The sequence below is a fragment of the Gymnogyps californianus genome, chromosome 6 (assembly GCF_018139145.2).
Source record: "Gymnogyps californianus isolate 813 chromosome 6, ASM1813914v2, whole genome shotgun sequence".
Taxonomy (NCBI): domain Eukaryota; kingdom Metazoa; phylum Chordata; class Aves; order Accipitriformes; family Cathartidae; genus Gymnogyps; species Gymnogyps californianus.
The window spans coordinates 5,802,084-5,816,068 of NC_059476.1; the positions used below are offsets into that span (position 1 = coordinate 5,802,084).

Sequence of the window (13,985 nt, forward strand, 5' to 3'; positions counted from 1 at the left end):
AGCACTGAAGAATACCTTAACTCTGAAAGCAGTCCTATTTATTTAATCAAGCAATCATCAGGTGAATTTTAAGACATTTAGAAGAGTGCAATGCTAATAAATATTAGCTGCGTTGGTACTTTTTAGTAGGATTGTTATACAGAGCTGAGCACAGCATTTTGCAATTGTTTACAGTTACATCTTACTTCACAATCATATATGACTACAAAGGACTCTTCAGTGTTTCTCTGTCTCAGATGAGAGTTTATTAGTATAAGCAAAAAGCATAGGAAGTTTAGGTCAAGGGTTACTACAACAGCTGGAGTCTTGTTTATAGTTACGCAGTAAGGCGAGAAAGTCAGTTTGGTAAACACTAAGTAGTCTTGTTTTGTCAGGTTATTTTGAAGACTGCATCATCATCATCCATCAGGATGATAGACTTTGAAAATCAGTTATACAAGAACAGAAACTTAACGAACAGCCCCCAACTATCAACAGCAGCAGGGCTTCAATTTTCTTCACAGGAAGAAACTTCTTTTCTTACCTTGTAGGTCCTGGAATTGATGGGGATATGCTCTCAGCCAGTTGCACAGCAGCAGGAAGAAGATCTGAGATGTCCTGACCTCCAGATCTTTCTATGTTGTTTTCCTGAGGGCTCCTTTGTAAACCGTGCCCATCACCAGGAGGTTGGCCTAATTCTGAATCTTGTGGAGTGCTCTAGAATGAAAAAAGAACAATTTAAATAGCTACTGCTATTTTGGAGAATACATAAGCCTAAGGAGTTTTGTTCTGCCCACTGACGGACAACTTCTGTGGTAGATTTCACTACTTTGATGAAACTTGCAGGTTCCAAAGCCAAGCCATTTTTTTCCTTAACAACAGAAAAACAGAAGGAAGTGGTTGAGCCAAAAATAAATACTAGGAAAAGAAGAGGGAGAGAAGAATGCGACAATTGTTCTAAAGCAGCCAGGGCCTTTACTGACCCAAGGAGGGTATCATCTTCTCTTTTTCCAAGCCTGGCAAATGCTTCCTTGCTAAGCAAGTTTAAAATGAGAAAGGATGGAAGCAGGCTATAAACTTTGACACTCATAATAGTAGCAGTATCTTTGGAATCAAGTTAGAGATAAAGCCAACGTCAATCAAGACCCAGCACTTGAATCCAAGTCCAGATTCTTTCCCTCCCACTTCAACAAAGCTCAGAATGCCTCTGAACTGAAATAGAGGGCCTGATCCTTCACCACGCTGCCTTTCTATAATAACAGCTACAGGAAACACTGCAGTTTCTGTAGTAATTGCTACAGAAATGCTATTACACAAATGTGGTAATGCTGCATCGCCTATTCTCAAAGGTAAATATTTACCTGTGATCTTCATCCATGGAAACATGCCTTTACATGAGTGGGTTTTTTTGTTTTGTTTTGTTTCTATTGCAAACTATTGGTTTCGCTCCAGGCAGGAAGAGTCTCCTGTGCAAATGCCAGGGCTGTGACCTGTGGTGTGCCTGCAAATCCCTGGGGTTCTACAACACCCCTATGGGGCTGCTTACAACAGGCAGTGGCACCTTCCTGCTGATTTTTTTTGGCAGAAGTATCTTTAGAAGGCAAAGAAGAGCTGGTAAGAGCTGCTTTGAACAGTAGCTGAGGATGTTCTTCAAGTATAACAAAAGAACTGGAGAGAAAAAATTAAGTGTAAAGCAAAAATGAAGTCTGAATGAAGAAGCTCCATTTCAAATCCTCTGGCACATCAAGCAATAGCGAAAGAGAAGGAAAACTGCTTCATCAGATCACCCTCAACATACAGTCACTGTTGTTTTAATTCTTAACTGTAATTGTAAAAAGCCTAAGGCACACTTAATGTAAAGACACATAAGCATATGTACGGACGACAGGAGAACCACTTCAGAAGAATGTCATAGATGAAAAGCACAGTACACAATTCCAACTAATCTCTTGGGTTTTTTTACTCTCAATTTTTAGGTTTATTTTGTTTTAGAAGTAGTCAATAAATTGCAGAAAGCTATTGTTTACAAAATTACACTTCTCTGCGTGAACATGGTGTGCTCTCACACAACCAAAGGCTTCTTGTGATCAGAGCCAGGAATGAGAGACACCCAGCGGACAAGAAAAGCCCATGTAATGAGCAATTGAAAAGGTCAGGGCATACTGAAAATATAAAAAGACTTCCTTTAGACTTAAGGCAAATTTGATTAACTCTCATATCCTCTGCCTTCCCCTGGAGGAACCCCTTCACTACAGCTTTGTTTGCAGAAGTTTTCTTTATCACACTGCTTTCCACTGGGACAGACCAAGGGCTCTTGGTTTCATGATTATTAAGCACTTACCCAGCATGTGCTGACATCTGGCATTTGGAATATTTATCTAAGTATATATGTTGGCCCCAAAACCACAGTATACGGCAAAAAAATACTAGAACATCAAGATTTATACAAGGAAATTTGTTTCTTCCAACCAGAAAAAAAATATAAAAATAGAGCTTAGTTAGCTTACAGGGCTCTGTTTTGCTTTTGTTGCTATGTTTTGGGCAACCTTGCTTTTGTTTGCATGAGAAAGTTTGCACGGAGAATTTATTTCAGCATGCATACATGTGTGCAGAGAGAAAGAAGTACGAAAAAATGCATTATTAAACTAATTATCAATCAGGGAAAAAAACCCAACTAACCAAAACAGTGACTTCTTGGGGCCATATGTGATCACGCTGGAGCACGTCCATGGCCCAGTCACCACTCACAGACCACCACTATACCCACACCCCAGAGCCTACTCCACTTGCCAATTAGCATTTAGAAAACGCAGCAAGCCAAGGTGGAGGTATTTATATCTTGGCAGAAGAGGAACTCCTTCAACTAGATGGCCCAACCCCATGGACAGTCAGTCTTCAGAGCATGCACTGGCCTTGACCCACCAGGGAAGCAGGACAAGAGCAAGGCAGCGGGTTGGTAAACTCACAACAAGCCACGTGAGGCAGCCACGGTGCCACGCTCGTAGTCAATGGATCACGTCTTATTGCGAGAGCTACAGCTGGGTCAGTCTGGGAGGTGGGCCACAAACGAATGCCTCACAGTAGCAGCCAAATGAAGAATAATTTTCAGGCCACTTGCAAACAAAAATGACGTCCTTTCCTTTCCCAGCAGGGCAGGGAGGGTAGGGAGAACCACGCAAAGAACCCCAAGAAATTAGGCCAATTTAGAAATTTGTCCAGATGCCTCCAGCAGTTGGCAAGGGCAGTGAGAACTAATTCTTTATTTTTCCTCCTTTCTACTACCACCATCTCAAATTTTGTTCAGCTGATTTGGGTGCTGGGCAGGAGGAATACCTCATAGCACTCTTCAGAAGATGACGAGCTGCATGTTTTGTCTCCTTCTTCTGAAGCCTCTGTCATCTTCCATGGCAGAAAGGAACACAGCAAAGAATTGTCATTAACCTACTGCACTCTTAGTACCCACACACTGCTTCCAATTAATCTCTCTTTCACAAGATCAGCCGCTTAACTCAAAGGGCTCCTTTACGTTACAATCCTCTGTTCTACTGACCTGCAGTCATCCCACTTTTGGAGCCACAGCATAATAGGGATGCCTCTTGCACACAAATCTCTAAATTAAAACTCCTTTCTGTGCAGAGAATCAGTATCCTTTGGATTGCCATCCAGAGCCACGATTCCCACGAGTCACGTGATAACCGATAGTTAATCAGCAACATGGGCTCAGTTATGGCATTAGAAAGAAACACTACTCGTCAGCCTGTCATATAATAAATTCAATAGCACATTGCTACCAAAGCTCAAATAGCACTAACAAATACAAGGAGACCTAACTCAGTGGTTACATCTGCTAGGTACTTACAAGCCAGCAGTACAATTATTTCAGGACAGTTTGAAACGGTAACATGGAGTCAGGCTAATTTGTCATTGACTCCCTGAGTCTGACACTTCACAGAACACTTTGGGGCCAGAATCATTTTGGTAGAAGTTTGCTGGATTTTACTTTTACTATTCATCTCCATAATTCGCAAGTTAACTACATAATATAGACATTTATGTGCCTGCTATACCTGAACACCTCATCTCATCAAAACTAGGATGTTTCCACATCAGACACAGAGAAGGGCCCATGTCCCAGTGATTTTATCAGCTGTTACACCAAATCTTAATATCTAAACAAAAACACGCTGGGAGGGGCAGACTGAGGAGGCAAGGAGAATGATCACAACAAAACATGGCTCAAAAAGTTAGTTATGATGTGCACTATTTTGAAGACTACTTTTAACATTTTGCATAGATTGTTTGGGGGGCTCATTTTTTTGTTTGTTTGGTTTTGACAGGTTTTTTTGTTTTTCAATAGTTTTGTGCTTTCAGGGATCTAATGTTTAAGAAGTTATAGCTCATCTCCCAGCTATCCCTAAGCAACTGTCATTGGCCACAGAAAAATCTGACTCTTGTTCTTCCAGTTCTGAACATGACCAAATTTAACATATATCAAAACAATCTTTGCAACATAGCTCCTGCTGGAGAAGAGAGGAGTCTGAATTGTTGACACTCTCTTTCTTTCTTTCCAGGCTGTCAGGTGTTTCAATGATCAAAAAGCAAAGTTGTCCTCTTACCTAGTAAGGCAAGAGCACACATGGCCAGGAAAGTATATTTTCAAAAGAAGCTCGAAGGAGGATTTTAACAATAATCTAAAATAAATCTTAAGGTAGGTATTTAAATGTAAAAGGAACTACTAATATTCCAAGATATAGGAAAGCTTTATATATTGGTCTTCTACATTTAATGTATTAATTTAATCGTCACAAAAGAACATGCTCTGTGAATCTATGTCAGCCAGCAGAAAAACATAATTCAATTTCTCTATCAAGTTTTTCAAATTTAAGCTAGTTATGCAAATCAGGTGCTAAACTAGCTTTGCAGAGCATGCTTTTTTATTTTTAATTAACATCTGGGAAAACAATTAGAAATACTATGTTTTGTTCACAAGCATCATCAGAAAGCTGCTGTTAAATAAATTACTTTTGAGGTTTCAACACATACAGCCTCTGAAGTGATATACTACAGAAGCTTGCAGCTAAATTTGCTCTATATTTGTTTCAAATGTAGCATACTCCTTTTTGAAAAGGATTCTGAGATTATAAAAAGTTACTTAATTGAAAGACTTAAAGAAATAATTATATTAAAAATCAGAATATAGAGGTTCTCAGCAGTTTTTTCTGTAAGTCTAGGATAATTAAAAAACCCCAACAACAAACAAACCAAGTTTGTCAGCGAGTATACAAACAACAGAAGGAAAACTAAACAGCCTATATTTGTTTTCCTTTAAGCCAGCATACTATTTAAGTGAATAAAACTGATTCTCCTGAAATATGCAATGATGTAATTTGCATTAAACCTTTCTACAAGCATTGGACTCTGCAAGAACACAAAGTAAATCTACAGGATCACTTTATTTTCCTGATGACTTTGAACAGGAGCTTAAAAGCTAAAAAAAAAAGAAAGAGAACTCCATTAACATTGTAGCCAAAAGGATTATGTGCGCTGCTGTACTCTGGCTAAAGTTATCATACCAGAAAGAAATTCCTTTAATGCTACATGGGAGCCTGTTCACAGCTCAGCTCCCAAAACACTGACTCTCCCCTCCTGGTTCAAAGCCATAGCAACAGCATTAGGCACTGCCACAGCCTCGACAGCGATTCAAGAAGCCTCGTTTTTCTCAACAAGCCACCAGGCTCCTGCTCACAAAGCACAAAACAGGTCTGGTTTTAAAACCTAGCATTCGCACTTAAACCCCTCCAAATAAGTGAGCTTCCTTTGATTCCCCTTTCTCCTTTCTCTCAATAAAAGTTGCTTCCTTTTACATCTGCTCTCTGCAACATTCCTCCATTAAACACACATCCTTTTATAGCAGTTGCTGGAACATGCCATAGCTCTGACTAGCTGAAAGTAATCTTTGAAGAGTTACATTAAGTTTCCATTCCCACTAACTCCCTCTGGTTACTGGGGGGGAAGCTGGAACAAGCCTTTACAAGTCTCAATCAATAAACCAGAGCTTACCTTTTCTTTTTCTCCATGTCTTCCATTACAAGTTGTTTTGTTTTTTAATAGGTTTGTTTAAAGTCTGCCTGCGAGAAGTGTTGGTTGTTCGCTCCCAGCCACCACCTCCTCCGCAGGGACGGGAGCCGGCAGCGGCAGTGCAGGTGAACGCCGGGACGCGGAGCAAAGGTCGGCCCTGCAGCACCCGGGCTCCGGTTTCAGGATCAACCGCCAAGCTGACCGCATCGGGAGGACGGACACCTGGTCCCCGTCAGGGACAGCGGGCCACACACGTCCTCTGCCAAACGCCTCGCACATGTGTGCCTGAGCAGGCTAGCATCAAGCAGAAAAGCGTGCACATGGCGCTCTTTGGAAAGGTTTCACTGCAATGCTTTGCAGCAATTGCTCCATTTCACTGCAGGACTGGCTGCAGAGAAAGGGAGTGAAAAGTTGTTCATCTACAGCCTTGATCAATAGGCCGCTCCTTGTTATTTTTATTGTACTTCAGCATTAAATCCATTCCTTGAAAACAGAACTGAGTCGCCAGAAAATGGCTTGCTGCGATTCTTAAAGCAATCACGTTAACAGTTCCTGAATGAGTCTGCCTCATACCCTGATACCTACTAGAAATCAATACCAATGAAATATGAATAACCCAATCTATGTCAGAAAAGTGGATAGAAGACCAGTTTTAAAGCTTACCTTTTTCTAAAACCAGAATTGCACAGGTCACATGGTTGGGAAATCTTATTTTTAAAATGGCTGTTGCAATTTTTTAAGACAGAGCAGGTTTTAGGAGCTACTTTTTTGCTCTTCTGGCTTTTTTTTCCTTGCTGTTCTGCAGGTACGGTAACTGAGTAGTAAATTAGATTTTTCAATCTTTATATCCTTGGAGAACCATTGTTTCTTCATTGTTTGGAGAAATGGTACCAAAATAGATAAAAATTAAGATAATGAGTGGATATTGCTTTAACAAGCAGAACTTTTCAATCAAATCAGCAAACACTGGTCAGCAAAACTACTGATCACGGGACAGTAACAAATTGGTACCTGACATACTGGGTCAAGCTTGAACTCCATGTGACAGTTAAGCTCTGAAGAATTACACTATAACTTGGTTTTATCACATCGCAAGGGACCTAAATTCTGATTTTAATAACCAACTTGTGCAGCAATCTGCATGATTCAGCGCCTGCCCCTTATTGAGAGTGGCTGGAGTACAGCAGTTCAGAGAGGGGGATGACCGTCATGACCACTTCTTGGTTTTTTGCCCAAACATCATGACTACTTCATTAGTTGGATGTAATTATGACATGATCAGATATGAAAAGCAGACTCTTTCCTTAAGGGAGATTCCATGTAGAATTTTGCAATTACAGTAGATTTTTTTTCTTTAATCAGTAATGGTGTAATTTGCTATTGCTTCTGGCTTGGTTTATTTGTCTCTCGCAGGAGTAGAATTTTAAGTTCATGCCTTTTCTAATTAAAATCTTCAAAGGGACAGGAATGCAAAAATTGGCATTTGGTGGAAGTATCATTTAATCTGCTTCTTACAAATACAAGAAGCAAAGCAAAGTGTGATACGGTAACAATGGTATTTGAAAAATTCTGGTTACAACGTTCTATTGTAAGTACCTACGACCTCTTCTTAGAGAAAAAGGGTTGCTTTCCCTCCTGAGAAATACCTACTGAAACGACTCTGGCTGCGAACGTAAAAATAAACACTGGGGGGTGTGTGTGTTTATGTATAGTCACCATCTTACCCTTGGTTTAGCATCCTTCACAGAATATACAACTTCCTCTCAGCTACAGCAAGAGCAATTCAAACCTTCAGGATTCATTGTTCGTGTTTATGACCCTTCCAATTCACTGAGGGCACTAAACTGTTTATCTTCAGATCCTTGCAATTTCAGCGTGTCTTCTCAACAACTTGCTGCTATGTTTGAGCCTTAGTCTGTCTGAACGTGCGTAGCATGAGTCTGCACTGGGCTAAACGAAGCATAGCTATGTAACTGGCTTCATGGTTCTGGTTAACCTAATCTTTCCATCTGTTTATGTGATCTATGTTCAGCAGGCAAAGGAAAATTCATAGTTATCCTTGTAACTCCACTAGTCTTGCCGCAGCTTCTTATTTTCCTTTGTCCCTTTCCTGACAGCTGGATGAAGGCCTGATGAGTACCTACATTATTTTCTTAAGGATGGCAGGTGTATGAGATATAGCAGGAGAGAGAGAGAATAAAGTTGATGATCTTGGGGGAAAAAATCTTCATCACATAACTTGCAATTTTCAGTCAATATAATTTTAGCTACAGCAGCTTTCTGATGAGTGGTTCTTAGCAGCCTAACAATAAAACACTTGAGAAGATGCTGTAAGATTCATATGAAGTACTATTGGGAAAATTGTCTCCAAGTTGAGTTCTAAACTCTGTTGTGCTCCCCAGCCGATAGTGTTTGCTTGCCTAGCAATTTCTAACTACCCATAGCTGTGGAAAATGTAGGTCCAACATTTTCACGCTATTTCTAAATGGAGAAATGTAGTAAATAATTATAGAGGTTCTTTATAAATATAAAATATTTTTCCTTTTCATCTGTACCCATAAATGTACATTTCCCATTAGAAATGGTGGTGACTTCACAGATGTGAAGGAAGCTTTAACCATTAACTCAGAAGAGAAGGAACAGTCTTCCAACTTCCTTTTCACTATGCTTTCAAATTAAGAACCCCGTCACAACTTTGAATCTTTATTCTTCTTTCATCCCCCCTACTTCATTCACAGGGAAGATGAGAACAGGTATAATAATTATCCATTGCAGTGAGAAGTGTCCCAGAATTTGCTGCATTTGCATAAATGGACATATAATTCTCTGAAAACCGACAATGTTCTTTTTGTGTAAACTCAGACCAACACTTGGCATTATTCACCATAGAATATTGAACCAGCAGTAATTATTGTTGGAAGTAAGCATTAATGAATATGGTGACTGGAGGTATGCTAGAACTATGTAAGCATCTGTAATGGGCATGCTAGCCTGTAGCCAACTGCCATCGACACCCTGTTCTGGGCGAATGTTGACTGGAAGGATGTGGAACAGTTCTGCTGTCCTGTGCACTCCTGATGTGCAATGGATGAAACGGAAGGAAAAATGAAAGAAAATAATAATTTAGAGAGTAAAAGTGGTGAATCATGGTGGACACAACAAACTCAAAGAAAAGCCCGTGTAGGGTAACAGCGTACCTCATTAAAATGCTATAGGCAAAATTATTATGCAGAAAATTGGGAATGTATTTTTGTTCCCAATTGAATAAAAACAATGGAATGTACAGAGATGTTATTGCACTATTCAAAAAGTATGTAAACACACAGTATGAGCACCAGAGCTCAGAGGAATTTGCCCAGTTATCATCTGTGGGAATGGAGACTGAAGGCTGGGAAGCTGCTAATGTGCCCAGTGCATTCTCTGCTGATCCCCATAATACTGGGATCTGAAAGAAGAATTATGCCAATTAACTAGATCCATCATTTCGCATAGGCATAAGGAAGTTGAAATATGGGGAAAGTAATAATGCAGAATATTAACTGCAGAATGTGCAGCAGTCAGATTTGTTCATAACAATTAAATGGAGAAATCCTAGCAGGAACACAGCATGACGCTTCAGACAAACAAATAGACTCTTCAGAAGTTATGGCCCCTCTGGCAAGTATGCATGTGTTGCCTATATCTTACACATTTCACAGCAGAAAACAAATAAAACCAAAAAAGGTAACCACACATTAAGATATATATTTAAAGAGAAACAGACAATAACATAGATGTGGAATAACCAGCTTTGTTTGACTATTTACTTATTCAGAAAACAAAGAAGAAAGGATAAAGCAAAATATATAGAAATAACTTATGTGTAACTGACTTTGATATTCCCTCTTGAACTGTGGGGCAAAATATGCGCTGCTAGAATTTCAATTCAGCAGCAGTTTTCACCTTCAAATAGCTTTACAATTACTTGGTAACTTTGACTTTTCTGTAATCACGAGAAAGGCTGTGAAAGATGACAGCTCTCCTCTTCAGAACTCTCAGTGGCAAGAATTAAAAACCTGAGTTAAAATTATTACATATTAGAAAATCCAGCCTATTCGAGCTTTAGAAAATTTTGTGCTCATGTTTCCAATGATAGACAACTCCTTCTGTTTTTTACATCCTCCACCCACTCCTTTAAAATGAAAGCAAAGATATCCTGGTAATAGCATAATTCTAGTAGATGGGAGACCATGATAAAAAACAGTCATGAAAGTCAGTAACAATCGTGTAACATACAGTCACTTTGGGAGCGGGTCCCTGAGTTAACTGCACAAACCCCGGGAGCAGCATGGATGAGGCTGGGCTGCAGAGCTGGTATGCTGGGCTCACGCTCCTTCACACAGACCATGTGCCTCACACTGCCAGACTTTTTAGATACCAGATTTGTTGGTCCTAGTCAGCTTGGTTTCGTTTGTAAGTGTGGCTTTATTAGCTGGCATCTGAGCCCAGACTATTAAGAGGTCTAGGGCTGAGGAAGTGCGCAGACACATCAGTTTCTATGAAACTATGAGCCTTTTCTTTTTATTATGGTGGCCATAATAAAAAGAAATGTAGATGATTTTTGAACATTTGGCTGTCCGGAAAAGTCGGGGAAAAGCCTGAGGACAGACCTTGCCATTCCTCTATACTACCCAGTGCATTTGGATGGATGAAGAAAGATGTGTCTAATGGGCAGCACAATGGCTGAGACCTTCTACAGTTCCATAAACTGTAGTACTTTTCATAGCTTCCCATTAAAGAATACCTCCTTTACTTCCCCTGTATTTTCCCTGCTAAAGGCTGGATCTCAAGGGTCAAACTGGGTCAGAATATCTGTTCTTATAGGTTGTTTCTTTTTCAATTTAAACATATTTCTCTTCATGTGGAGTTTTGCTTTTCAAGGAAAATGCATCTTAAAAATAGCTTATATTTAATTCAGCATAAGCCCAACAAGCTGTGCCACTGACCGAGACCCTTGTTTGGAAGCAGGCTTTGCCATTCTAATAGCGCAGGGCACAAACCTAAAATCTCTCAGCAGTTTGGACTTTGTGTACCGTTACAGCAAAACAGAACGTGGTCAGTACACATAAAATCACTTTGTTAAACATACTGCTGGCCCCAGCCTTGTTTTATCCAAGCATTATCTTTGCTCATTTCTACTAAATTTAGATTATATTTTCCTCAGAGGCTGGTCTTTACAAGACAGGTTGGGTATTTACTTTTTCTCTAAGTGCTACTACATTCTTCATAGTAGCACATTTATTCCACAGATCTTCTCTCTTATTAAATGAGTTCTAAACTTAGCACAGGCTCTCCCATCCTTAATGCAAACCACGTGTACGGCTTCCAAATGACTCAGCTGAGAGCTAGAGCTGGGCAATGGTGTTCTCTGATAAATACATAAACAAAAACAACAACTCATGTCAATTGGTACTGAGTATAAGAGCAACACCCACTGAGCTATTTTAATTGTGTTAGAGTTGGAAGGAAAGCCAGCATGCAAAGAGGGTCAAATATGGGCCGTTTCTCTAAAGCATAAGATTGCTACTAAAGAAAAAAGTTAAAAGAAACCAGATTTTTTTTTACAACTTGCTGAAAACTTAAATGTAGCTGCCTTGCAAATTTGCAGTCAGTGTCAAAAAAACAAAAGCCAGAAGCAGATGCTTAAGAAAAAGCACAGCCAAGCCTGATGCTAACATTTTGAAATGCAAACCATGCAAACCAGTTTCATCATCCACTACCTGCTGTGTTCCTTGGCTTGGTGGTATAAGGATGACTTTATTTGCATTGGGAACTTCTGACTAAAAATGAACATATTTAAACGTTTCAGTGACTATATGAATTTTGACTATTCATTAAGCAATACTTTTTCAATAGCTGTTCAGCAGATGAAGTGGCTTTTAAGATTTTATTACTACTTCTTGTTTTTTCTCTGTTAATAGTGACTTTTAAAGTAACTTGGTTTTCTAACATTTATTTTGTTTTGCTTTGGGGTTTTGTTTGTTTGTTTGGTTGGTTGGTTTTTTTACAGTGTGAAATAGAGACCAGAAGCTTACTTTCCTTGTTATAAAAGAAGAGCTTTTTATTAAATTTCTTAATAAATTCAGTAACTTTTAAGTAAAGTCTTCTCACCCTCAGGAAGACTTCTCAAGAAATGTATTTGACTTTCAAAAACTTCCTAAGTGAAAGTTGTACACATTGGAGAAGAAATTCTCATTACTTAGTTATAGGAATTGACACATTCCGCTCTTTCCAAACCATGAAAAAAGTTGGGACCAAATCTTGGGCTAACAATACAACTGGGACAGAACAACCAAGAATTATAGCAGATTTTTATTCTAAAAAAATCTTTATGAAAAAATCTGGCTAACTTGTAATAGTGATTCCCTTGAGAGGGTCCACCTTGCAATGCACAAGGTACAGCAGATCTGCTAAGACCTGAAGTGGAAGCAAAATGAACCCTAAGGCATTTTATCATCTACCATAACATATGGAAGAAGAGAAGATGAAACACATTCTGGTATTTTAACTGTTGAAATTAGATGAATTAAAACCTTTATTCAAACTTATATCAACATAGTAACGTCTAATGTAATTGTACACAACTAGCCATAGCATGTGGGTTCCCTTCCTTTCAAGAATTTAAAAATAAATCACCGAACACCAAGATGCATTAACAAAGCACCCTTCTAAAATGGGTGTAAATTCCTGGAGCAGCATTTCTGAACAAGGAGAAGCTACTGTGTGTCAGGGCTCTGAGGGCACCATAGGCATTGCCTGGCTCCCAGGGCCTCTCCCCACCCTGCCCATGGCCCAGGACCCCGTTTCAGTTCCCCTGGGGACATTATCCCCAGCGATGCCATAGGATGTTGGTCTCCTGCTCCACCACAGTCCTGCCCTGCCTGGCCATCGGCCCCGCTGAGCTGGGCTGACCCATGGGCTGACATCCTGGACCCATCCTGGCCTGTCCCTTTCTCCAGGGACGTGCCCGATGCCTGGAGCAGGGGCTGCCCACGGCTGCTCCCCACCTGCCCCCCGGCTGCCCTGCTCCCTGGCTGGGGAGGGGGGATGAGCCAGCCCTGCTCACCCCGTGGAGATCCTCTGTGACTCGTGTCCCCTAGGGAGCAACCACCTGCACAGTGCCCTGATGCTACGTAGCAGCGTCATTGCCAAAGAAAAAACCAACCAAACAAAAAGTTGCCTTCAATTACCATTAATGACACTTAAATATGAGTGTAACTGGGAGCAGAAGATAAATGTGGGGTAAGCGGCCAGTGAAACCAATTTCTGTAAGGTTTGCTCTAGGCTAGTAGGGAAGGAAAATGCAATCACACTGTCATACTCACCTGATTTTCTGCACTACTGTTCTCATTGCCCATTTTGATGCTGATGTCCAGTATCACACAGCAATTAAAGAAAGATCACTGGAAGGAAAGAAAAAGCTCTAAGTCTTCTGTAAAAAACCAAACAACAGAAAACCCTGGAAATTTTGGAGGAATGTCACCTCAGTCACCCTATCAGCTGCCCCTCCTGACATTCAGTCTTACAATGATTTTAAGTCATAAATCAGGGGAAGATAACTCCAAATGCTTTTATTTTGTAATGTCTCTCTACTGTCTTCGCTACGCTGGCTCCACTTATGCTAAAAGACACTTCTTGAAACTCAGTGTTGTTACGCTGTTTCTGTATTATCCCATGTCATTTGAGCAGAAAGGCATTTTCCTTGCCAAAGTTACTTTGGATGGACAGCCCATATGAAAATCTTATTGTTTTAACTGTATTCAAACCACTTCTATTTTTTGGAGATCCTGGTCTGAGCTGCCCGCTCACATTGTCAGAACCACAACGTTAAACCAGACCGTTACTGTAACAGAAACAATTTTCCATATATGCAGTCAGCTTTAAGAAAG

The 13,985-nt window shown here is 40.1% G+C and overlaps 1 protein-coding gene across 1 annotated transcript in view; it reads right to left on the reverse strand.

The window, feature by feature from the left end:
* The window catches only part of TACC2 (transforming acidic coiled-coil containing protein 2), a 131,519-nt gene extending 118,028 nt beyond the window's left edge, over positions 1-13,491 (reverse strand). The window contains exons 1-2 of the mRNA XM_050899008.1: positions 13,422-13,491; positions 524-696 (exon numbers count right to left, since the gene is read on the reverse strand). Coding sequence (XP_050754965.1) covers positions 524-696; positions 13,422-13,454 — 206 coding nt within the window. The 5' untranslated portion in view covers positions 13,455-13,491. The remainder of the gene's footprint in view (positions 1-523; positions 697-13,421) is intronic.
* Between the last annotated feature and the right edge of the window lie 494 nt (positions 13,492-13,985).